Genomic DNA, 26,424 nt, shown 5'->3' on the forward strand with positions numbered 1-26,424 from the left:
ATGAGATTTCAACCCGCTCTGGGATGTTTTGTCACCCTCGTTAATGTTCTAGGGCTAAGAGTAGGCTAATGTCAGACCCAGGTGTCTGTCCACCCTTCCTCCTTTTCTATCCATCCCTAATGATGTAAATGACCTCAGCTGTGAGACCTCTCCCCTAAAACAACTACCGCTAGCAGCAAAGTTCACAGAAGCCAAAAAAAACACAAAGAGAAGATGCCCAGAGAGGAAAGGGGGCCAGCAACTCATTATATTTTGATGTCCTCATTTTTTTCATTGTAGGTGCTAAATTGGATCCATTTTAATTTATAGCATAGCAATTCATATAAATCTTGTCTCAAGAGAACACTTAGCTGTACCATTTACTCCTGATCCATTATTATATGCACATAACAAGATGCAAAGAGTATATAATAAATCATGAAAAGTTTGTGTAATGGAATTACTGCTGATAAAGTGGTCCAATTTTCATATAAAGTGGAGTTAATATGTAAGGGTTAAATACATCTTTGGAAAATCCAATAAAAACATTTGCATCTATAGCCAAGTAAAATGTAGGTTAATACATTTTGTTCTGATGGTAAGATGTATAATTACTTGGGTAATGTTTAATAAGTTTTCAACTGTCTTTTGCTCTCCAGTACCAATTGAACCCATGCTTTTCCTTTGCCTCATCACAATTTAGACTATCAAATTTATTGCAGACCTGAAAAATATAAAATCATTACCAAAATATTGAGAGCATCATCTAAGAGCAATTAGAAAACATGTAATTCTTCAATTAAATCAAAGAATATCTTTCACCAGAAGCAAATTAATATTAACACCATTATTTCTAACAAAATTAACATGCTTATGACAATTAATAAAAAGTTTTGGATGGTGGTTCATTGAAACCCTTTTATTGAGATTTATGCATTTGCTTGAATTATATGCAAAAAATTGGAAAGACCAAGCTTTAATAATCTTGACATTACATATAATGCAACAAACATTTATTAAACCATGCCAATCATATAATTCTTCATCTGGTGCCCCATGTTTAGTCACCACAGTGCCAGCACCCTCTCGTTTACAGATGCCTTGAAGCACTATTCTTCTCCTGTATTGCAGCTAAACTACACTATGGATTTGTGTACAAAATAAATATCAACCTTATCTATTGTAGTTGATGGAGGAAATAACTCTTTTGACACATAAAAAAAATACATTTCTGTTAAATCATCCAGTAATACGGGAAAAGATGTCTGGTGCAAATTTAGTTGAAACTTAGGTGATTAAATAGCCATCTGGAACCCAAGAACAAATATGAATTTTTTTATTTCTTCCCTAGTTTTAAGGGGCAATATTTCAGTCAAAGATAAATTTAATTATTGCCCTATCATTCATTGCTTAGCCATGAAAATATCTTCAACAAATGCCTCCATTGTCTGCAAAAAAAATAATTTGTTTTCCTCTCAGACACACGATTGGGGAGTTTTGTTGTCCACATTGTTTCAATTCCTTTGGGGAATGCATTCTTGAGGAAGTAGTTCACACACTCTGAGGAGAGAGGACAAATCTGCTTCAGTGCTGAAAGAATGTTCAATTTCAGAGATTTCCATTCGTGGAAGATGTTAATCCCATGGAACGAACTGTCTGTCTTTTTGAAACTTTTACATGTTTGTAAGTTATTTATCATTGAAAACATCACTCTGTAATGGATGCACTAGGGTTCCAGAATATCGAAGGCCTGCTTGCCAGGCACTCAATCCTCTTCCTGCCCTCCAATTGCCCTTCGCTGCCCCCCCCTTCTTCTTCATCTGAGCTGTCGCCACCAGCTCCACATGCAGCCAACAGGAGGAGCAGTGGACTCTTGCCAGTGGCCAGTTCGCCAAAGTCCAGGAGATTGTCAATCTCCGCCACGTACTCCGTCCCACTCTGGGAAGTCATCTCAGCATAGCACTCATCCAACAACTGTAATCAATTGTGAATTTTATCAGTCTGAGGAAAAAATTGAGTTTTTAGGATATTCTGTAGCAGAGTTCATCAGGGAATCAGACAAGAGGGAATGAGAGGAGTTTTCTCTGAGTTTGGAAAACCAAATGGGATTGAAATATTAGTCTGTAGTCACCCCTTGTGATTACAGAGAGCATAATTATGCATTTACACTGCCAGAGATCATGTTCCATTAAGAATTAAAGTCATGTAAATACATAAACTGATCATTTGCATGCTTGAAAGATGGTATTTTTTATGTAGATTGGTAAAAATAATAATTATTAAATGACCATGCCTGAGCCAAGTTTCAACCCATGACCTTGAGTTGAACTGATGGTGTGCACCCTTGTTACTGATGGAGCTGTTGTCTTTAAATTTTTCTTAAATTAATACATGACTACATGACTAACTCGTTAGCCAGATTGGTGAAATACTGGCTTAGCAGCCCACAGGTCTTTGCTTTGATTGCCAACTTGATTATTAATGCTGTGACTACTGTGGATTCAGTTACTTCAATGAGCTTTGCCATGGAGGCACTTTGAAACCAAAGTCTACCACAAAAAATGTAAATGTCTATGTAATTTTGGCTGTTTGAGAACTACTTACTGGATTCAATAAAATAACTTTCATGCCTACTCAACATAAATTATTACTTCATTTTCAGATGACATGCACAGAGGAAGGTCAAATCTGCATCTCCGCTTCTTGTAAATATGTGAGAATATGGATATGATCATAGTCAGAGCGTTAGTAGCCTAAAATTGAATCATGTTTTGTTTTTGTCTGTGATTTTTACTTGATGCATTATTTACATTGTGAAATGATATATTCATGTATTTACCCAGACATCTTTTGGGTATTTTGCATCATGCTCGAAAAACTGTTGGACATGGAATCAAAGTTTAAAACTTTTTGAAGTTGTGTGAACACAAATTTAATAATGGGAGATTTTTCTGAGATTTCAAATATTAAGTCTGCAAAACCTGATGAGGTAATGGTAAATGATTCATTGCCATTATATTTATGGCCTCTGAGATTAGTAATAAAATATGTACTGTAATTTTTCCAATTTTCTGTTGCCAAATGTGTCAAACACTTAAATAAGGAAGTGACACACATAGAGTTTCATCTCAGTGGACAAGAAAATGAACCCCGAATACTAGTCAGTTGGAAAAGATCAATTAAAACACTTGCAGGCAGAAATGTATTCAAAATCTCTCACTCACTCAACTCACTGCCTCTACAGTCCAAAGTTTAACAAACAATGCTAAACAAACCGTTCAACATCTGAACTCATGGTGTAGCAGGAATCAGCTGAATTTAAATGGGGAAAAGTCCCAACTACTTTACTTTGCTAATAAAAACAAAAACATGGCCACTTTTGCAATTGAATCAAGTGGAAAACTAATTCCCCAAGCGCCCCATGCAAAATTCCTAGGAATAGTTCTAGACGGGCGGTTGTCCTGGTGGGAGCATATACTATATGTCACCTGGGCAAAAAACTGAATACCATTTGCTTCCTTATTAGAAGCATCAGGTTTACCGTAACAATGGATGTCCTCATGTCAATATATTATGCAAATATCTACTCCTGTATAGTATATAGTATCCTTTTCTGGGGTTCTTCTCCGCTTGCAGACACAATATTTAAAATTCAAAAGCGAGCCGTACGGCTAATTGTCAAAGCAGAGCATAATGCTCCTTGTCGTCCATTATTCCATAAATTGAACATTCTACCTTTGCCATGTATTTATATCTATGTATTACTGGTGTACACCTTTGTAAACCTTTCAATGTATGACACAAATTGTGGTATTCACCACTATGGGACCAGGTCTAAAAATGATCTGCACCGAACTTACGTAAGAACTAGAACCACCGCACTAGGCCCTAAATCTATGGGTCTCCTTATGTTTAATAAGCTAAACGAGGACCTGAAATCCAGCACAAACATTTATCTATTTAAAAGAAAATTGAGAGCTTTTCTTCAAAGGAATTTGTTCTATTCTATTAGGAATTTCATGGAACATGAAACTTAGAATAGGCATATGTATTTACATTGTGTATTATTGTATATATTGACGTGTCCTATACTATGTGCAATTTTTTTGTATGATGGTCTCTGGACAAATAAAAATTATTATTATTATTATTATTATTAAAATGACCTATGTAAGCACTGGGTACGTATATATGTCATTTTGTATACAAATAATATATAGGTACATCTTTAGGTAGCAAGAATTCATAATCTCATGGATATTAGCATCCCATTTCATCTTGATATTTTTGTCAATAAGCTTCTATGAATAAGCTTGGCACTAATTTAACTTTGTTGCTCCATGAGATTATAAATGGGGAACTTTTTTACATAGCAAACTAATAGCTGAGGAGCAAATAGGACTGCAATAATCCCATTAAATGGAAATTGATAAAAATAGAAAATAACTTGCTTCTCTAATGAAAAAAGGAGTAAGGAAGTGCATTGACTAAGTAAGTAAGACTAAGTAAGACAGGTGATATGTGTGATTATTAGCAGTTTGCTCATGCCCAGTACTGGAGGTAAATAGTAATTCTTTCCTTCAACCAAAGAAAATGGTGATTCAGGTAAATAAAATACGAGATGCTCCTACACCCATTGAGACAGACCTCTTTAATTCCTTGAATAGCCTTTTTAGCATCCCCCTTCTCTTCATACTTGAGTGGAGTGTCATTGGCAGTGGATGCTTGCAACATGATGCGCAGAGAGGTGAGGCGCTGGATGGGTGCCAAGGACAGCTCCCTCTTCCCATTGCCTGTGGATGCTGCCCAAAGGGCATCTGGGTGGACCTCACTAAATGCAGATGTAGAGATAGATATTTATGCATATCTTTAATTCATTTAAGCTATGCGTAGGTCTGCATTAATATTTAAATCACACAATTCTTAACAATTAACCAGTTAGCTAGAGAGATAGTTGAAAAGACTTAATATTTATCCAGACTTTTACTAGTCAGGTGCAACACGTCTTGATATGAGCATATTCATCATGAGGCACGGTGCAGGAATTGTTTTCGACTGCTAATATATCTAGCTAAAAGGAGAGCAGGAAAAAAGAGGGTGACATGTTTGGGATGGAGGGTTGGACTAATATATGTATATTCTATATTTCTACTGAAAATGCTTTTTCAAAACTTAGAACCAGCTTCCTTCCATTTGCCCACTTTCACTTGAATATTTGATCAGCACCAATTATTGTCCAAAACTATTCATGGCATTTTTTTAGTACATGATACATGATATATCTCGTATTATCCACTCTCAAAGGTGTGTGTGTGTGTATATATATATTTGTATTTTAGTGGGTTGATAATGTTTTGGTGAGACAAGTTTCAACAATTGAAATTACAGATGTGACTGTATGTAGAAAAGATAAAACTTTATGTTTTATAATTTTTTTTTTATTTCATAAAACATTAAAATTAAATATTTTTTTTAAATTACATAATTCCAAGATTGGTGACCAATGTAAACCAAAGACCAAAGCATAAAGAGTTTTATCTTTTCTACATACAGTCACATATGCAATTTCAATTGATGAAACCTGTCTCACCAAAACATTATCATCCCACTAAAATATCAACGAAGAACTTTCCAGTGAAAGATTAAACAATGGAAAACATGATGTGAATCAGTCAAGTGAACTTTGTGTTGCAAATCAATTTGCAAGTTGTAATCTGAAGACTTGATAATTGTGGCTTGATGTCAACAGACATACTTCTAGTGTAGGTAAGCAAAGATTGCATGAGATCAATGAACTAAAAAAGTTATGTCAATACAGGGCCATTGGATTTGTTTCGGAGGTGATTCTCACCTCTTTCTCCCCCCCCCCCTTCTTTCCCCCCCCCTTTCCTGCATGCCTCAGTTCACCTTCGTCTCGCCCATTGATTTTACAATGCATCAATGGCACACATATTACTCACAGTGCTCTCTGAATGATCAACCTGATTTCTTCAATGTGACCACTGTACGACACATATGGTGTCTTCATTTCAGGAATGGCCTGTGCATAGAATCCATGGACCCCAGTGAGAGTGGGCCGTTTCTCCCACAATGATTCCATTTTGGCCAAGAGGGCATCAGACTGTGACTTCACTAGAAATAGAAGTAAAGGAGCATTCTATAGAATTGAAGCATGGGGGAGCATTTGGAATCGACCTGAGGAATTGGCAGATGTGTGAAGAAGGGAAAGGAAGGAATTTCTCACCTAAGATATTAAAAGCAGTTGAATTATTTCATAAAACTCTAAAATACCATTTTATTTTTTATGTAAATTAAAATGAGAATGCTTGGAAGTAATTGTACCATTTCAAGCTATTTACTTTTTTCTCACAAAATATTCAAACAACAATCCATAGTTTATGTTGATCACCACTCAACATAATAGAAAGTATGCAGCAATTTTTATTAATTTTTCAATAAATTTTCAATTTAAGATTAATCAGGCAAGCAGGCATGCATGTTAACAAATAGTTTCCTTCCAAAACTAGTCCCCAGATTAAGTTCGTCATTCGCCAATAAAATTGGACTAATTACCAAAGTATTTTTATTATTGTTTTGGGAGGGGTATTCAGTCTCATTGAAAAGTGTATTAAATCTCTATTGGGTAGAGATTCCTCTTCACTTTTGCAATTAATGTCTATGAGATAGAGCCAATATATTAAACTAAGTAAAATATTTAGGCCCCACTCTAGTACCATGCTAAGTTGGGTAAATATTCTTTGGTGTATTCAACATATCTTAGGAGTGGCATTAAAGAAATTTTGGCCCATCAAATAAATTACTAAAGATTAGTAGTTAAATGAAAAATTTAGGAGTTGTTATTTAACATTCACCCAAATGACCCAGCGAAAAGAAAATAAATATTTTCTAATCTTACGCTAAAAAGGCAAATTTTGGTCGGCAAACGGCTTCATTCTACATGGTAATTACAACACAAATAAAAAATCAATGGGAAGTTTTCCCAACCAATATAAATTCTAGATTCTGGCTGGAGACGAATTCGATCCTAATACTTAAAAAGTGTTTTTCACCAGAGTATGGGAAAAATGTCTGAGGAACAGTATTTCATGTTCTAAATTCACAATTTGTGTCGCACGAGTCATCAGCATGCTGAAGCAAGCTAATTAAATTAGTTTTGTTTTGGAAGCCAAATAGCGATCTCCTTGGTGACCTCTTGGTCGTGTTTGTTTTCAGCTGTTGCCGTTTAGGCCCATTGGGCCTGTCGAAAAAGAGTGAATGAAGGCTCACATAGGTCATTCTTACTTCGCTGGATGTGCGAGAAGACGGCCCGTCTCAGGAAGGTCGGCGAGGGGTCGTTAGTCCACTGGACGACGATTCGCTTCCCCAATTGGCACAGGTTGCTGAGTTCCTCGTTGTACTCCGCCTCGGATGCTGCTAGTCGGAAGGTGATCTTCGCCGCGTTCAGCGTTTTCTCCTCCAGCGATTCTGCCGGTACGAAAAACGTTAAATTAGTGACAACCGCAGGGGTCACAGAGCACCTGTCCGTGGAGGGCGCTCCTTGTGTGTACTGAGGGGCAAGGGAATGAGGGCTCGAGAAGGTCGGGGTAGGTATGAAGTTAGACGAGACGCGGATACCATCCGGTGCAATGTGAGCGGCGACAATGGGTGCATAGCGAGACGCCATTATCGATAGGTTGCTCTCTTATTTGTTGACTTCTCCTTGAAACATACGAAAACTGGAGTCTATTGGGAGAATTCATTGGATTGATGGGAATCAATTAAATTTCGAACAATTAATTAGACAATAGGAATATATTTTCTGGTTATTGATGATCGTCTAAGTCCAGACAGTCATCAGTCTTTCGACCATCTGGAATCTTGAGTTTCATTAAACTGCCGGATGACGTTACATTTTCGAAAGACCCTCAGCAAAACAATCGCGCGGGCCCAAATTGTTGAACTGGCTTTCTCTTTATGGCATATTGAATAACTTAATGTTTTGTTAGTGGTGCACGAAGATTGCAATAATCTTTCCTGTGGAAACGCGAAGTCTTTGGTTATTTCTTCGAGCATTTCAAATGGATTTCCACAAAGTATCGGCCTCAACCATCTCTCAAATTTTGTCAGCTGTACAATTAATAAAGTAAAATGAAAACTCATACAGCCGTAATTTTATCGGTACAATTAAAAAAAGAAGGGATGAGGAATGGGTTTTCATGACAGAATGTGGCTGGAATGGACAGTTATATAGGCGAGTGTGGAAGTAGTGTGCTATGAGAGTCGGACGACCAAGTATAACGAGTGAAAAGTTGAATGATTTTATAAGAAGAGTGGAAAACCAAAGAAAGTCACTGGTGAATGCAGTCGAAGACTCTCAAGACGATAAATATTAGACGTCATAGGGGCAGAGAACACGCACGAAAAATTGTATGAATACGACAGAAGCGGAAGATGTAATAATAGTACTTTATTCATTTTGAAAAATGGTACAACCATATTAAATGTCGTAATTGACGGATTGGGCAATATGGAAACATTAGTAAAATATGGTAATTGCTTCCTGTCATTACCTAAAATCATGCTTTTTTACTACACCTAGGCCGAAAGGGTAGGGCGTGAAGGTTACGCATTTCAGTTAATTTCGACCATTTGCATTGTATGCGAAAGCAACTACTGAATTATGGTTATTATTGCTTCCACGGATTCATACATGAGCTAACCCACCACCCAGGTCTAAAATCCACGTTAATCAGCGCAAGGCGTTCTACAGCTAAAGTACAGCGGCCGCTAAATTTTTTTTTTAACATTGACTCGATTTGCGATGCATAGGGGCTCCGGTATGGGTCGTCGATTTCCATGATTCAGAAGCTTGGTCTAAGAGGACAGAGGATGATCAAAGCTAGATGCTGGGTTGTCGGGGCTGTGTATAGGGCGGAGGGAAGTAAGCTGGGGAAGTACAGTGGAAAACGGAGCAGTTTTGGGAATGGCCGGAGAACAGAGGAAGACAATGCGAGAAATTTGCAATTAACTTGAAGTAGGATACTGAACTAAGATAGGGAACAATACTGAAAAATAACGGAACTCTGTAATAAATGCGAGAACGCTGGATAAACGAATTAGAGAAAATAAGAGATATTTTGGAAGGCATGAAGAGGGAGTAGATATTATACCGATAGGAAGAAGGCAATCGTGTCGGGGATAAGAATTTAAAGTTGTTCCAGTTGCTCTCCAAAAGAAGTTAATGTAAAGGATATATTTGTAAATACTTCAATATGGAGTGGAGCGCTATATGAACCCGAAGCCTAATACTCGAGGCAAGAGGTTGAGTTTAGATTGGAGACTAGGGATGCGTTTATGAAGAATAATTTTAAAATTAAGTAGGAAGGAGAGAAGGAATACCGACATAGTTCCTAATATGGTGGGAGAAGAGAAGAATATGTCAGATAAAATTCGAAGGAGGCAAGAGATGTGGGTGGAGAAGATATTAAAAGGTAGAGGACTTGACGACTGTGATGAAGGGAAAATGGACGCGATGCAGGAGAAAGCTGTTGGAAACCCATGAAGGGAGGTAACATGTATGAAGAGCTGGAGAAGTGAACAAGTGGGGGGCAAGCCAAACGAAGTCCACGCGATAGGTATATAGTATACGAGGTTAGGCGGAACAATAATGCACGCATGCTTGTAGATCACAAGCAAAATGGCCTTCAGGAGCACTCCTGGTGGAATGTGGAAGTAACATTCCCCCTCAACACACATGCCTACGTTTGAGGTCTTAACATTCATCCAGTGTAATTTAAGAAGCGGAAGTATGGAGACGTGTTCTGGTGCTATGTCAACGCGAGTTAAACAGCGAGTTGTTGTCGAATTTTTAACCGCTGAAAAAGTGACTCCTCCTGAGATTCATCGTCGTTTAAAGGCTGCTTATGGTGACGATGCTGTTGATAGGTCTACTGTAAATTGATGGGTATTAAAATTTCGTTTCTGCGAGCCCGGAAAATCCATAATTGTTGATGAAGCACGCAGCGGGCGTCCGATCACTGCCACAGACGATAAACATCGCAAATCCGTCGAAAATTTGGTTCAAAATGACCGGCGAATCACTCAAAAGCGTATCACAAACCATATTGGAATATCCAAGGAACGTGTCGGCTTCATTATTGAACAGTTGGGATACCTTAAAATCTGTGCACGATAGGTACCACGCCGAGACGAGATCTCATAGACGAGAACAAACAAAACCGTCCTTATTCCCCCGATCCTGCGTCTTGCGAGTTTTGTTTTTTTTCTCAACTCAAGAGAGACACATCAGACGATGAGGTGAAGGCAGCTGTCAATAACAGCACGCTTTTTAACTCGCGTTGGCAAAGCACTAGAACACGTCTCAATACTTCCGCTTCTCAAAATACACTGGATGAATGTAATGACCTCTAACCTGCGCAAGCGTGTTGAGGGGGAATGTTACTTCCACATGCCTCCAGGAGTGCTTCTGGAGGTCATTTTGTTTGTGCTCTACAAGCATTTGTGCATTAGTCTTCAGCCCACCCTCGTAGTAACGAGCATAATAGCTTTTAGGGTCCGTCCGAAACCTACCTTTAAGATTAATATAGTAGAAAGTAAGTTAAATAGGTGGATAACATATGATAATGACGATGACTCATATAGGATCTCATTACTTTCATTTTAAAATGATAACTAAAACCCATTGATCGACTCTTTAATTCATTGGCTCGAGATAATGCACGCAAGGTAATCACTCGGATGATGGGGTGTGTAATTGTTGAACGTTCCACGAGAACCGGGGACCAGGGAGTTGGCTGTGCCGGAAACCGACCTGGGAGTCCGATAGCGGTCACTTCGGGGAGCGTCTCCCACGAGGGCAGTTCCCGGTGTCCGTTGGCGTTGTAGCTGGCTCCGAGGACGATGTCCCGCAGGGTGCGGTTCTTGACCGGTTGGCCCGCATTATTTTCCGCCTCCTTCGACTCCGTGTCCTTCTTCCTCGACGTCGCCGCCTTCCCCTGAGGGAAGATACAATAAATTAGGTACGACATTAGAGAGGACTCCCGTCGCCTCTCTCCGCGGTACACCTCAGGAATAAGGATTAGTTTTCGGGGGAAACCGTAATCCCAGCGGACGGAATATGGTAGGGTTGGTGGAAAGGGTTGCCCAGGGAAGGGGTAGGCATTTTGGCGCAATCCGATTACGATTTTGAATATCCATTTTTGCAGTGAAACTGTGCACAACAATTACTTCGTACTGGTTTAGTTTCCGGCATTTTAATGCCTCATGAGTTAACATTGTTGTCGTCCAAGTTTACCCACGTGAATACTTGTGTGTAAAATGGAGGCTTTGTTTCATTTAGATTTCTTCATTGTCTCCTATTCTGTTAGCGGGTTGATCTTTCCAGTAATTTTGCCAATTATTATTCGTTAATTTTGAAATCGGATGCGAAATAGTCAGTGATCATTGTAAAGGACAACATCTTAGATATGCAGCAGAAAAGGGTTGTCAGCTTTTAATTTCGAAAATTCTGGGTCATGGTTTCCGTTATAATTCGGAACGCATAAAATAAGAACGCTCTTTTCTTTTTGCCCTTCGTCTTTGAAATACCTATGACAATTAATTATTTTTTTATTTATTAGTGTACCCTGCAAGCCACCGCTAGAATGTGTGGCAGGGGGTACATACGCACCAGAATAATTTTACCCGAACATGACCCTACCGCGGTCGGAAAGCGTTATTATGATCTCCTATCGTTCGGGGCAAAAATGGCATCTTAAATCTATCTGTTCTACACTCAATCTCTCTAATTTACTTGACATGATCTCGTCTACCGTAGCAAGATGGGGGTAATAATACATTTTCAACATCATTGCTAAAGAGACGTTCTTCCAATTTATGCAAGTGCTTCAACCTGTAATTTAACCTTCGCTCAGTGAGTGATTCCTAGCCTATCTGCTCTAATATTTTGGATACGCTACTATCATGTTATTGAAAATCTGCAATATCATGCCCCTAAGCTCATGAAAACGAATTTAAAATTTAAAAAAAATAGAATCCAGCTTTTCTGATCTAAAATTAAATAGCTATCACAATTATACCAAATAGAACTTTGAAATTGCTCTCTAAATCAATATACGTCTGTGTTCATAACCTCGAGTGATTAATTTGGTCCTTATATGCTTTTTCATCTCTCTCCTCTTCATCCATACTTTGCTGTCGGTCTAACTGACTGCCGTTAAGTACCCGTTCAGAAACCCCATAAGGAGGGGACATTCAAGGGAAGGGGATCCCCCTACCTCGCATGGTCTGGGAAGGGGAATTTTCCTTATACAGGTTGCGGCACTTTAATCCGGAAAATTTCAATTTGAATTTCCCGCCATATTGTATTTTCACTGGAGGTCGCGATTGACGTTCTTGAAAGCTATAGGCATCTAGTAAGCAGCCATAACCTCAAAATGGCCGAGATTTTACGTACAATAGCGGATTAACCGAATAATCGAAGACCCGTTATTATCGAAAGTGTTCGCCCAGTGAAATAGTTCGATTCTTCTGGTAGATCAACTGTTTACGGTATTGTGGCTAAGTATAATGCGTCGGAGAAGTCTGCTGGGGAAGGTTTCGCTAACTCGGTGAGAAACCTCATTCGAAGAAACGCGTGTTTGTCCGGATTTAAGCGCCGCACCCTATAGATCCCATAAAATAATATCCGCCAATTCTTAATTCTGAATGAACGCATGTCCCTTTCGCTGCTAAAGCCGCCAAAGTATTACCGCGGACGAATTTCCGGAAAAAATGCACCAATACCACTCGAGCCTTGGTATCAAGGTGTCCGAGAAAAGCGTGGGACAGGCACTGCCATTGACGTAACGAAAATATTTGGTGTCCTCCCTCCAATTGACTGGGTGAGCATGAAGGGAAGTGGATTTTGCCTCACGGGAGAGGTGACTCCTTCCTTGCATTGTCTGGTTAAGGAAAGGCTTCTTTCTGGATGTCTGCGGTGTCGCCAGTTTGGATTCTTAGTTGAGCGTCGTGGCTAACTCCTATCTTCAAATAGTTCTAGCCCTCTGCTAAGACGCCACGAACGGATACTATCACTCGCCCCTCAACGGAAATAGTCGAGAACCAATGGCTCTATGACTTCTTAAGAATCATTTTCTTCGGGGGAAGAAAAATTCGCAGACGGCGAAGTTCTCTTGTTGCGAACAGTGGCGGTTTTCCGGTAAAATAACTGTTTTCTGTGCAAACCGTTTATGCCATACCCTTATGAATTAGCCAGAGTAAAAAAAAGACTCACTAGAAGTTATTTGTGGTAATTAACTCCCTCTCACTACTGTCATACAAATCGCTATATCTTTGCATACTTCTTTCGCCTCTGTCATATTCATGAACTGTGTTATGCCTGCCTTTCTGTCTTCCAATATTACTCCGACTGAAAGTTACTTCGGCCGCATTCATTAGTTACTTCCCCTATCTACCCGTCCACTATTTCAGTTCAAATTAATTGTTTTAGGAGGCACAAATTGCCATTTGGTTTTGATTAGGTTTAACTCGCGCACAGCACGCTGTTTAACTCGCGTTGGCATAACACTAGAACAGGTCTCCATACTTCTGCTTCTCAAAATACACTGGATTAGTGTAACGACCTAAAACGTGCGCATGCGTGTTGATGGGGAATGTGACTTCCACATGCCACCAGGAGTGCTTCTGAAGGTAATTTTGTTTGTGGTCTACAAGCATGTGTGCATCAGTTTTCAGCCTACCCTCGTATACGCAACTCAGTAAGGTGGAAGGGAGGGGGCAAGGGGACAAGAAGAGAAAGGCCAAGGGAAGAAGGAGGGAATGAAGGTGGCTGGGAAAATGGATCAATGTCATCACAGCTGAAAGGATGGGAGGATGTGCAAGAAACAGGCAGCCCTTGGTAGGAATAACTTCAGGGTTACGGCTTCTTTATCAAATTTCTATTCTAAAGCGTTGAGCTCACGTCGGTTATTTGAAAAATATGGTAATATAATTTTAAAATCGACGGTCAATGGATAAAAGATTGTTAGGGCAATTCTTATTTGTAAAAGAACTGACATGTCCTTATATTCTAGCGCTGAAATTTCGACATGTTTGTCCTACATACAAACGCATTGTCACGAGTTTTTGGAGCAAGTTCATGAAAACAATGTCCTTTGTGGGATCCACATAGTCTTTACATATCACGACATGTTTCTCAAAGTTATCGGTATTTAGATGACTCCTAAAATTCATCCTTGGGGAATTTTCACAAAATGTTAACAGTAGCATGGCCAAAGTAACGACTAAGAACACCTTCCTTTCCCTCCGATGATTATTTTCACTGGAATTTAAGGAAAACACTTGAAGTACGAACACAATTACTTCTGGTAAAAAACTGTAATTATAGCTATCCACCCGAAGGTCGGTTTGATAGGCGAGGGTCACGTTCACCCACCACTAAGCTCAAAGGCGTTTGAAATACCCCCATCAGGGGGGGGGGGGGTATTTCGTAGTTTAACTCAGCCGCCCATGGTATCCCAGGATAATGCGTAATTTGTCTTACTTTTCTCGTGATATGTATAACATTTTTCACCATCATTGAGTAATCACACAGTAGTTATATCTCAGTAGGTTTTGCAGGTTTTTCACGCATACATGTAACAAACAAGCTATTTTAAGGCAGGTGAGAGAGACATGTCTCATGTTGATGACAACAATAGACACTATTATTGAGTTCCAGATAAGCAAGATGGGGTGTTTCAAGAGCGGCATTTTTTGTCCCAGGAAGTCCTGGTACCCGAAAAGTCACACAACATGGATGAAGTTGAGGGTGCCCATACCTGGAAATCGAACCCGGGCCTTCCGGTCAAACGTCGTCCAACGCTCTACCCTCAACGACTTCCAGGTCCCTCTAACTTTGGGTAAAATACATAAAATAAAATTGCAATTCACGCTGCTTTTTCTCATGCATGGTGATAAGTCCCTGGAATTTTACAATGTTTGCAAGCACATGAATAGCTACACACACACACACCCAGTGGCACTCTCACTCCTACCAAAAGATCTTTGAGGAATGATGTCCGCGTGCTCTCCTGGCGGGCATTTAGCGCGTTCACCTCTCTGACTGATTCGCTTCTCTACTCGCCACATGCACGAACAATCTTCCACATTTTCAATGCAACATAGCTGATGACTCTATCAAAAAGTTACTGTCGCGGCATGTCCCGCAGATTTCTTGGAATTCGACATTTTCTTTCGTGGAACTGCTGAATATCACTGCGATTGTGTCTTTCTCATCGCCTATTTTTTTACTCCCTCGTGATCACGGGTAGAAGTTGACAAAAGAACGCTGTTTGGGCGACCATTGATGCCCAAGTTAATTTATAAGCTGGAGACTGGTAATAAACAACTGTTTTCTAACTGTTCGAGGAATGGAAATTCTTTCGAAGTGAATGCTTTTAATGAAAGCTATTGATGTTTTGCATCTAAAAATATTTATTAATTTCGTTCAATGTCAGTTTCAATGAAAAAAATATGGGTCAGACGATAGAGATGAAAACGGTAGTACGCGCGGACGAGAGGTTTTGTTATCCGTCTCGCAGTGTATGCATGTCCTCTTCTCACTTACCGACAGCATTGATGCGAGGGGATGAGAAACCCACGAAAAGTGAAAACCTATTCATCTCTCTCCCATAGATTGTCAAATGAAAAATAACAAATTTAAAAAACATTTCTTTTCTTAATAAAACAATTTTTGATTGGAACAGTTGACCTGCAAAACTATTCGAGCCCTTTCATCAAAAGATAAACACTCTAAAGAAAAAATGTCAACAGTCTATATGATAATTTGATTGATGTGTGTAGACTTGAATGTAACAGCATAGTTTTGATTTTGCTTTTCTTGCTGATTTGGGAAACCGATGTCAATGAGATGGGGATTTTCTTTTTTTATGTGTTAGAGATTGGTGTTTGGAAGTTTCCTTTTAGTGTATTATTTTTTTTCTGACTGATTTTATTTATTATCTTTTGTGATATTGATTGGATTTGAGAGGTCAGGTTATTTTTCCGAGGCAAGTTTGACTGTAATAATTGGGACTTGTGTGCCACCTGACATTTTCTCTCTGCACATGTGAGTTTTAATAATAATAGATTCCTAAAGCTCGAAGGTCCACCCTAGTGCTGTCCATATTCCACTGACCCGATGGCTGATGTCATTGACTTATAACAGCTTCGCTAAGAGTGCAGAACCATTCCCCGGTCATGAAGAAGAGTTACGTAATTTATCAATACTTATTAGCACTGAGGTGTGACTCGAAAACCATTGGCGAACTCCAAATAGAGTACTGGACTGTGTCAATAAATGCACAAGAAAGAACGTTATGGTCTATGGCTGCTACGAGTACATACGCGTATCAACCGATCGACAGGAATACTCGTTTTCGCTGCCGTGCAAGATGTTTTAACGACAGCATCATTAAAATTCATCGAAGTTTTTTTATAAGGCAAGATTAAATTGAGTAGCAAAATAGAGAATCTAATTATTTTATACTTGTGTTGCAATGAAATATGTTTAAATTCATTTTAGCTAAATATTATTGTGAGCATTTCATTAGACATATCCCCTGCTTCACAAGCTCCACCACCGCCGTCACATTTAACGTCAAAAGATTTTCCGGGGTTCCTCTGACAGATGTAGGGACTTGAGCATTTCATTCTTATTTTGCAAGAATTTTAACCGATTTGTAAACGGAAATGGAATGCTTGACAGTGGAGAGTCGGTCTCTGACACGTCATCAACGTGACCCGTACCCGCGAAGAGAATGACCCTTTTTTTAAATTTACTTAAAAGCGAACATTCCAGTTTTCTCGACTTTCTCCTTCTCAATTATTGCCGCTGAATGCTTACATGTTTGTGTTGGCTAAAAACACATTCCAATTGCCTTCTTTGAACGCTCTTGGTTGTAGGAAAGTACTCTGCTATCTGATCTACCCTTGATCTTATTCCTTTTCTAGTTTTCGCATGCAAAGATTTCCCATACCGATACCCAAAAACATACGAAGGTAGGCTGAAAAGTAATGCACACATGCTTGTGGAGCGCGATCGCAAAAACAAATAGCAAGATTGGGCGGAAAGTACATTGAAGTACAATTCTTAAATTTCAAAAGCATGTATTTATTTTTCAACATAGTCACCAATTAAGGCTAACATATTTCTCCCAACGTGTAACAATTTTTTTCATTCCGACACTGAAAAACTCTTCCGACTTTTCTCGAATCCAGGACTTGACAGCTGCCTTCACCTCATCGTCCGAGGTGTAATGATTACCCTTGAGGTGTCTCTCGAGTTGAGGAAAGAAATAAAAATCGCAAGGCGCAAGGAGGAATAAGGAGGGTGTGGAATCGGAATGTAATTTCCACATGCCACCAGGAGTGCTTCATGACGGTCATTTTGTTTATGGTCAAAAAGCATGTATGCATCAGTTTTCAGCCTACCCTCGTATGTCAGAATTTTGCGCTGTTGCCTCATAAAATCCCAACTTACTTTTTCTGTTGGTGTTGTAACCTCCGTCGTCTTGTTCTTGTTGCTGGAAGGGATGGCTGCAAAGAAAGAAAGACATGCTCTCATATTTCCAAACTATTGACGTCTGTCGACTCTTATTGACAAAATATGACAATATAAAAAATCATCGAACGCAATTACGGGTGCAAATTTTCGGTGCAGCTACCTGTTGCATTATAAGCGGGGAATATTCGCCAAAGAATGTGATTTGAATAGGCAGATACTGGGTGCTGCGGCCGGAGATTTGTGCAAGAAGTGTGGTTCGGCGGCCTGGCCTCGCTATGAAATGAATGGGAGTCGAGTCGACCAACAGATGCACAGAAATTCGGCTCTGCTTGAAGAGACACTCAAGCTGAGATATATGAGGAAGTTTTGAACATGTATAAAAAATGTACGAATGCAACAGAGGTGTAAGAAGTCTGCAAAGAGACATGTACGAGGGTCATCCGGAAAGTAGTACCCGTTCGTGAAATAAAAAGACAAAAGTAAATATTAACAAACATAAAAAATTTTATTTGAAAGAGGATACTTTAAACTACTTCTCAACATAATCTCCAAGCAAATTAAGGCATTTGTCATAACGTGTGACAAGTTTCTGTATTCCTGCTGCATAGTCCTTCGCCGCCAGCTCATTGAGATACGCGAGGGACCCATCTTGCACAAATTTTTGCATAATGCAGATGGTGTTTAACAATTTCATGAACAATTGTTCGAGAAACATTGGGAAAATGCTCACAGATGTCATCAATTGTGACGCGCCGATCGTTCCTCACGAATTCGTCAACTGAGCTCACCAGTTGGTCTGTAATGACAGACGGTCTCCCCGAACGCTCATCGTCGTGTGTGTTCCCCCTCCCCATGTTGAAGTTGCGACACCACCGCCGAACAGACGACTCGTCCATTACATTGTCTCCATACACCTCCTTTAATTGGCGATGAATATCACATGGGCGAACGTTTCTTGCATTGAGGAATTTAATCACTGCCCTCACTTCACAACTGGCGGCGTTCTCAATTTTTTTAAACATTGTAAACAATCACAGAAACAACACAGGCAATGCTAGCGTCACGCAACTTGGCTCAGAGAAGGCAGACAAGCCACTGAAGCTATCTGACCTCGTCCAGCGGCTACTCGCGTCGTCAGCACTTCATGCGGCACGAACGGGTACTACTTTCCGGATGACCCTCGTAACATAAAATAATAAATTAGTGAAATCGAGTATGTTTCCTGAATTGAATTTAAATGAAGCCTTCTTGCCTACCCCGAAATGGAATGGATATTTCTGTTATATGGGTATTCATGAAAGAGACCCCAAGCCTCGGGTTCCGAAACATTAATTACGAGGGTAGGTATATAGACGTGTTCTAGTGCCATGTCAACGCGAGTTAAACAGCGAGACTTAAAATGTGACACCTACTGAGATTCATCGTCGTTTAAAGGCCGTTTATGGTGACGATTCTGTTGATAGGTCTACTGTTAATCGACGGGTAGTATAATTTCGTGGTTGCGAGCCTGTTAAAGCAATAATTGTTGATGAAACACGCAGAGGATGTCCGATCACTGCCACAGAGGATAAACATCGCTAACTCGTCAAAGGTTTGATTCAAAATGACCGGCGAATATCTCAAAAGCGTATCGCAAACCATATTGAAATACCTCCGAGGAACGTGTCGGCTTCATTATTGAACAATAGGGATACCGTAAAATCTTTTCGTGAAGGATTCTCGGGTCTTCCACCGGGTCAAGGGTTCCATATTGGCCGACGTTTCGATGCACGAGTCGGGCATCGAAACGTCGGCCAATATGGAACCCTTGACCCGGTGGAAGACCCGAGAATCCTTCACGAATCAAATACGCCGGGAAAGCACCAGATCTTACTTCACCGTAAAATCTGTGTTCGAACGCAAATGGAGAGGTTCTACGAACCTGAAATTTGAACCGATTCCACACCCTCCTTATTCTCCCGATCTTGCGCCTTACGATTTTCATTTTTTTCCTCAAATCAAGAGACTCCTCAAGGGTAATCATTACACCTCGGGCGATGAAGTGAGGGCAGCTGTCAAGTCATGGATTAGAGAAATGTCACATTGACACAGCACAAGAACACGTCTCCATACTTCCTTTTCTCAAAATACACTGGATGAATATAATGTCCTCAAACCTGCGCTTGCGTGTTGAGGGGGAATGTTGCTTCCACATGCCAGCAGAACTGCATATGATGGTCATTTTTTTGTGGTCTACAAGCATGTGTGCATTATTTTTCAGCCTACCCTCATAGAATATTCCCCAAGGAGGGATGACTATAGTCAGACTAAGGGATGAGTGAAGGTGCAAAAACGTCAAGCCGAAGTAACCACGACCTTGGCATTGATTCTGAGCCACCACCTTCCGGGTGAGATATTTAATCAAGAATTAATATTTTCTCGCTACAGTGGAAAGTGATTAAAACAATTGCGAACTAAATTCGAGTGTTAAACTCGATGTTCGTATTCGAAAGGCGAGTTTCGACAAGTTACTGAGGACAATTATGGAAAAAATTGAACGGTAAAAACTTGAAAATATGGTGATTGAAATACGATGGCGTATTGAAATGTAAGATCTCCAATTTTTCCATGGAAAATCAAATGCATTCTCAACTTTGCTTACATCGTTGGAAAGGTTGAGCATTTAGCTATTTTTCTAAGTAGTTGCCTTGACGATCAATCACTTTTTGCATCCTTGTAAGCAGATTTTTAATAACGGCGTCGTACCTTTCTCCCGCCTCGTCGCGAAGCCAAATAATGATTACTTCTTTCTATTTCTCGTTTGATTTTTGGATTCGATAGTGACTGGAGACGAAACATGGGCACATCATTTCATCCCAGAAACGAAGGAACAGTCGAAACAATGGCGTCACCCTGACCTCATCGAATCCCAAAAAGTTCAAAACAGAGAAGTCAGCGGGAAAGGTTATGGCTACCGTTTTGTGGGACAGGAAGGGGGTTGTTCTGTTGGTAGATTTCAGGCCGAAAGGAACAACAATCAACTTAGAAAGTTAGTGCGAGTTTCTAAAGAAACTTCGACGAGACATCCAAAACAAAAGAATGGGTAGGCTCACCAAAGGAGTGTGTTTGCATCATGACAATGCACGTCCACACGTGTCACATTATAAACGACCACCCTACTCGATGATTTCGGCTGGGATACCATCGACCACCCTCCTTACAATCTCGGAGCTTGCCCTCAGCGACTGCCACTTGTTTCCCGCTCTCAAAAAAAAACACCTTGGGGAACAGAAATCCAAGTCAAGACGAGAAAGTGCAAGAAGCAGCAGTCGTCAGTTGGCTTCGCGACGCGGCGGGAGAAAGGTAAGACGATACTGATATTAAAAAGCTGGTTACAAGGATGCAAAATGTGATTGATCGTCATAGCGACAGTGTAGAAAAATATTTAAATGATCAAAATTCACAACGACGTACGCAAAGTTGATAATAAATTTTATTTTCCCTGAAAAAAATATAGGACACCTGACTTTTCAATACGCTGTCGTACATATGATAGTCATTGGAAAGCTTTGAAACAAACAAAACACCAAAGTTTTAAGACTTCCACATTTTAATATCATTTTGAAACCATTTCTCAAAGCTCAAAAAACAGACTTAACTATTTTTTTTAAATACCATTAATGAGTTTTACATTTCAGCTCCTTCGTTCTCTTTCTCTTATCCATCTAGAATTTTATTTTTGCTGGCAGACAAGACGAAGTTGTTCGTCCACGTATGTAAGTCGACTTTCATGGGTTAATAGGAAGAAAGGCGTCGTCATGCGGTTAAAAATATCCTCCTCGGTAATGTTTTCACGTAATAATTTAGTAAGAAGATCGTCGGAAGGCCTTTGGAGAGGAAATGAAGTAGGCGGGGAACCGATTAGGTCGGTTTATCTGCGACTGATAGCGTTTTAACTAGCCAGGCATTCAAGAAATACCTGTTGTTGACAAACTTTACTGAGAATACGTGTAGGACAGGATCAGAACTAAGTGAATACTAGTATACATCAGAGCAGGCGGGTGTTTTCCCTTCTACAGTCTTGCCTTGGGCCAAAGTCACCTCAGAGTACTCTCTCGCCTGTGCGGCTCGATGAAAAAAAATTGTTTCCATTGATTCGGCTGTAGCTTTAAATCGACAGTAATTCGATGATGCCCTTAATTGACGCGACGCGTGAGTGTAGTGAGGACGAGGGGCGCTCGCTTTTTATCTTTCTGCATGGTACCCTAGAACCCACCTCCAGGGTTTGTGGTCGGGCGGGAGAGATGGCACACCTGACTACTTTTTAGCAAAAATACTTTTTCCACCTAGCGGGGTCGGACAACGTTATTTTTAACATCACTGCTAAAAATATTTCCTTCCAATGTATGCGAGAGATTTAATCTGTAATTTAGCCTTCACTCCGTGAGTGATTCCCAGCCTAGCTGCTCTAATATTTTGAATACGCTACCAAGTATATCATAACAACGTTTTACGAATCTAGCTCCTCCACACTGCACGTGATCCAATTCGGCAATTAATTAAACTTCGTGAGGATCCCATAATATACTTGAAGCATATTCAAAATGAGGCCTAACCAGCGAAATATGACATTTCCCTTTAACCTTTTCGTCAAATTTCCTATATCCACTAATATTAAATTCTAATATTTTGTTAGCTTGTCCGCATATTCCACGTGCGAAAGGAATTATAATGGCCCCAAATTTCTTCTTAGGTAGATCAGACCGCAAAGATAAAATAAGGGAGATGGATTCCAGTACAGATAGATTCAAATATTCATTCTTTCCCCGGACAATAAGAAATCATAATAGTAAGAAACCGAGGTCACTTTAGGAATATTAAAAACCCGTCGGAATAAAATCAAAACATTGCAAAGATATCAGTAATGTTTGTAGGTACGTGTGTATGTTAGTTGTTGGTTTGAGTGTTTGCATGTTTGTGTGGGGCTTAAGTCTTTTTGCATGAATGTATGCCATGTTTTGTTTGTGGGCTGTATAAATATGTGGCTTTTACATACGGGTTTTTTTCTTAATTACGGGTGGTACCCTAACCCTAGATTTTTTTTAATATAACCCAATGTAAAGGCCTTAGTGCTGTTTTTGGCGTTAAATAAATAAAAAAAATAAATAAACACCCTCCGCCACACTCCCTTGCGGCGGCTTGCGGGGTATTAAGTAGATGTATATGTATATGTTTCACCCACTAGAGGTCGTGAGTGAGGGTAACGCCTAAGAATTTAATCCACATTATATGGGATCCTCATGAAGTTGGATTAATTGGCGGATTGGATGGCGTGCAGCGTAGAGGAGCTAGATTTGTAAAGCGTTGTTATGATAAACTTAGCAGCATACCCAAAATATTAGAGGAGCTAGGCTGGGAATGGAGCGAAGGTTAAATTACAGATTGAATCTCTTGCATAAATTGAAAGGATGCCTCTTGAGCAGTGATGTTGAAAATGCATTCATACCCCCATCATACTACGGTGGGAGCGATCATGTCAATAATATTGGAGAGATTAAGAGTAGAACAGATAGATATAAGATGTCATTTTTTCCACGAACTTTATGGGATTAGAATAACGTCGTCCGACCGCAGTAGGAGGAAACGTATTTTGGGTCAAAGGTAGTCTCGTGTATTACCAACCCCTGCTATTCACCCTAGCGGTGGCTTGCGGGGTACCATGTAATGTAATAATATACTATCGGCTGGTGGTTTATCAATCCCTTTGACAGACCCTCGTGGAGGCATGCAGGATTGAATGTAAATTAATTATGGAAATCAGCGGGTAATTGAATCTATGGATGCATTGACTATATCGCATGTTCGAGATGACTTTGAGTGATCGCAATAATAAATTGTGATAAGAGTAATATGCCATCGTTATCGCTTGGTTGGGCGAATCGTTGTGGGGGGGGGGGGTGCTATGCTTTTGAGTGCTCACCCTGGCTGGAGCGGAAGATGGCGCTGGCCCTCCTCTTCTCCGCCCACATCTTCTTCGACTCCCCCATCGCCTTCTCCCACTTGGCCAGCGCCTCCGCCTCCGCCCCCTCCTCCACCTCGCCCGGCGGCATCTGCAGCCGGAACTCCCGGTCCGAGCCCCTCATCCGCACCGTCAGCGTTCGGTTACCGGCCGCCCAATCCAGGGCCGTGTTCATCAGCGGGAGGGAACCCTCGTACGTCAGGTCGTTGGGTGTTCTTCCGTCGCGAGAGGGGAGGGAAATAAAATTAGTCCCGGTTACACTGGACGAAGTACCTTAAGAATTAATCCAATGCTTTGCTTTGCAATGAATCATGATTTCACGTTAAAGAAAGGTCACCGAACGGATTTTTTAAACTTATGATAGAGGATAGACTGAAAACTAATGCACACGTGCTTGTAGACCACGAACAAAATGACCTTCAGAAGCATTCCTGGTGGCATGTGGAAGTAACATCCCCCCTAAACACGCATGCGCAGGTTTAAGGTCGTTACATTCATTCAGTGTATTTTGAGAAGCGGAAGTATGGAGACGTGTTCTAGTGCTATGTCAAAGCAAGTTCAACATATCCTTACATGAGGCAGAGTCAACAAAATTTGCGGTTATTTAATCAAAATGGGCCACTAGCGCTGATTAAAAATGTAAAAAACCTATCTTTTTTAATGTATACAAGGCCTGTCCCAAAAGTAGTAGAACTGAGTCGATTATAAAAAAATGAATTGCCAGAATTTATACATTAACTCAAAATTTTTGGAAGTAGCACCCTTCTGCATCCATACACCGCTTCCAGCGGGTTTTCCACGCCTCGTACGCCTTCTGGAAGGCGGCGCCATACTTGCGCTCCTCAAAATACGCTGAATGAATGTAACGACCTCAAACCTGCGCATGCGTGCTGAGGGGAATGTTACTTCCTATCCACATGCCACCAGGAGTGCTTCTGAGGGTCATTATGTTCGTGGTCTACAAGCATGTGTGAAATAGTTTTAAGCCTACTCTCGCAAATGGTATTCTTAAGGAATATTCGCAGCGCAACAAGAATAGCTCTCCCATGGACTATCTGCCTTGACATAGTGGAAGGGCTTGTGCATTCCGATGACCCCTGCATTGTCACTTTCCATGAAAGCTGCATTATATGTCCTCTACGTTCGCCTCTTAAATGCTCCAACGTTTCATTCCGAATAATCGTCCCTTGCGCACCTTTCCAAAGACTGCGTTTGAATATGTCAACTTATTATTATTTTATTATTGTTTATTAAATATTGTCCTTGATGAATGGATTGGTGTATTATGGATTCCTTATTAATGTTCAAGGATTTTTAATAATAAGTAATTATTTTATATTATTTAATTATTTATTTATTGTCTAGTTACTCACCCTAATCATTATAATTATTTGTTTGTCTACTCTTTAAAAAGTATTTTGTATGGATTGTATTCCTTAATAGTTACCCTTATTACGTCATCATGTTTCCGACTATCGTAATTGATTGGGATAAATAATTGAGGTGGCCGGCCGTCTTCCTCACCGGTGTTTTTTAGCGCGTCGCCATCACTCAAATGTCCGCCTCCCTGGGATCTGACGCCTATGCAGCCGCCTCATCGAAGGACAAACACGAGGCATAATACCTTCCGTCTGGCTCCTACCCTTCGATCTGCCATTTGGCAAGGTTGATCGCACCCCAGTGCAGTTATAGCGGACACAGGAATCCGAAAGTCCTTAAAGACGAGATTTGAGACGAATGAGTTCATGTAGAGTGCTTACTTACATTATTATTCTTATTATTACCTAAATCTCGCTAGGCCATTATCCTGGTGGCAACGGTCAAGTCTGGTGGCAACAGTCACTCTTAAAATGCACTTGCATACATACACAAGAAGAAAATATATGAGACAAAATGCTCTTACATGTGCACGATGACACTTAAAGATTACCAACCGCACCTGTACCATCACACAAGAACTAGGTTCACACTATACCTACGAGATGCAAACAATATTTTAATAAGTACATTGGTATGATAATCACTGAGCAATGAAGTTCATCACCCAGTGGTGCTTTACACATATTCTTAAAACTCCTAAAATCGGATGGAAAGGGCTCAAGCAAACCTCCAGGCAGCTGGTTCAAATCAATTATAGTTTTTTTTTAAAAAGAGTATTTTTTCTTATTTGTTTTTCGCGTTCTTATTTTCATTTAAAAACTGTGGTCGTCTTTTGCTATAAAGTTTGGCTTTTCTATCTCTTTCCCAAAATCTTCCCACGCTTCGTAATTTTTAACAATTCTATAGATCGCGCCTAACCTACTTTCTTCTATTATTCAAACTCTCCCATTTCAGTATATCCAACATTTCCGTGGCATAATCTGTTCTCTTTTACCTTCCCAGTACATATCTTGCCGCCTATCTTATGACATAAGGCTATCTTATTAATTACGTCCACAAGATCAGGCTGGAAACATTTTAAATTATTCTGCTATGGTTAAAAATTGAAAATAATGCAAAAATCAAAGTTGTATGAAGCGTATTTTGTTCACTCCAACAATCAAAATATTTACACCAACAAAAAAATTCTCCCCGGCGGGGAATCGAACCCCGGTCTCCCGCGTGACAGGCGGGGATACTGACCACTATACTACCGAGGACTGCGGCGATGAGCGTCTCTAAGCTAAAACACAAGCAGACCTTCCCCTCCGTCCCCTTCCGGCCTGTTGTGACTCAATGGCGGGTGACTAGGAAGGGCTTTGAGCAGTAGGTTGCAACGATAACACGTGACACCGCATTTACTCGCATACAGATGGGAGAACTTTTGCTGTCTTATATCGAACAGAGCAACTCCATCCTGCGAAAAATCGCGTTTTGGACGTAATACTAAAATTCTCAAGGG

The 26,424-nt window shown here is 40.2% G+C and overlaps 1 protein-coding gene and 1 non-coding gene across 2 annotated transcripts; both read right to left on the minus strand.

Moving 5' to 3' along the window:
* Positions 1–1,012: 1,012 nt before the first annotated feature.
* LOC139694799 (rho guanine nucleotide exchange factor 15-like) lies at positions 1,013–23,576 on the minus strand. Its single transcript, XM_071593323.1, has 7 exons — positions 23,505–23,576; positions 17,522–17,577; positions 10,811–10,994; positions 7,282–7,464; positions 5,940–6,111; positions 4,627–4,810; positions 1,013–1,953 (listed from the first exon to the last, which is right to left on the minus strand). Exons 1-7 carry the CDS (start codon positions 23,569–23,571, stop codon positions 1,687–1,689), a joined length of 1,113 nt encoding a protein of 370 aa, XP_071449424.1. The 5' UTR covers positions 23,572–23,576; the 3' UTR covers positions 1,013–1,686.
* A 2,534-nt stretch (positions 23,577–26,110) lies between these two features.
* On the minus strand, positions 26,111–26,182 carry TRNAD-GUC (transfer RNA aspartic acid (anticodon GUC)). The gene has a single exon. It is a non-coding gene; the product is annotated as a tRNA-Asp (tRNA).
* Positions 26,183–26,424: the final 242 nt, after the last annotated feature.

This window comes from Hetaerina americana, unplaced genomic scaffold (genome assembly GCF_022747635.1).
Source record: "Hetaerina americana unplaced genomic scaffold, ioHetAmer1.1.p SCAF_55, whole genome shotgun sequence".
Taxonomy (NCBI): domain Eukaryota; kingdom Metazoa; phylum Arthropoda; class Insecta; order Odonata; family Calopterygidae; genus Hetaerina; species Hetaerina americana.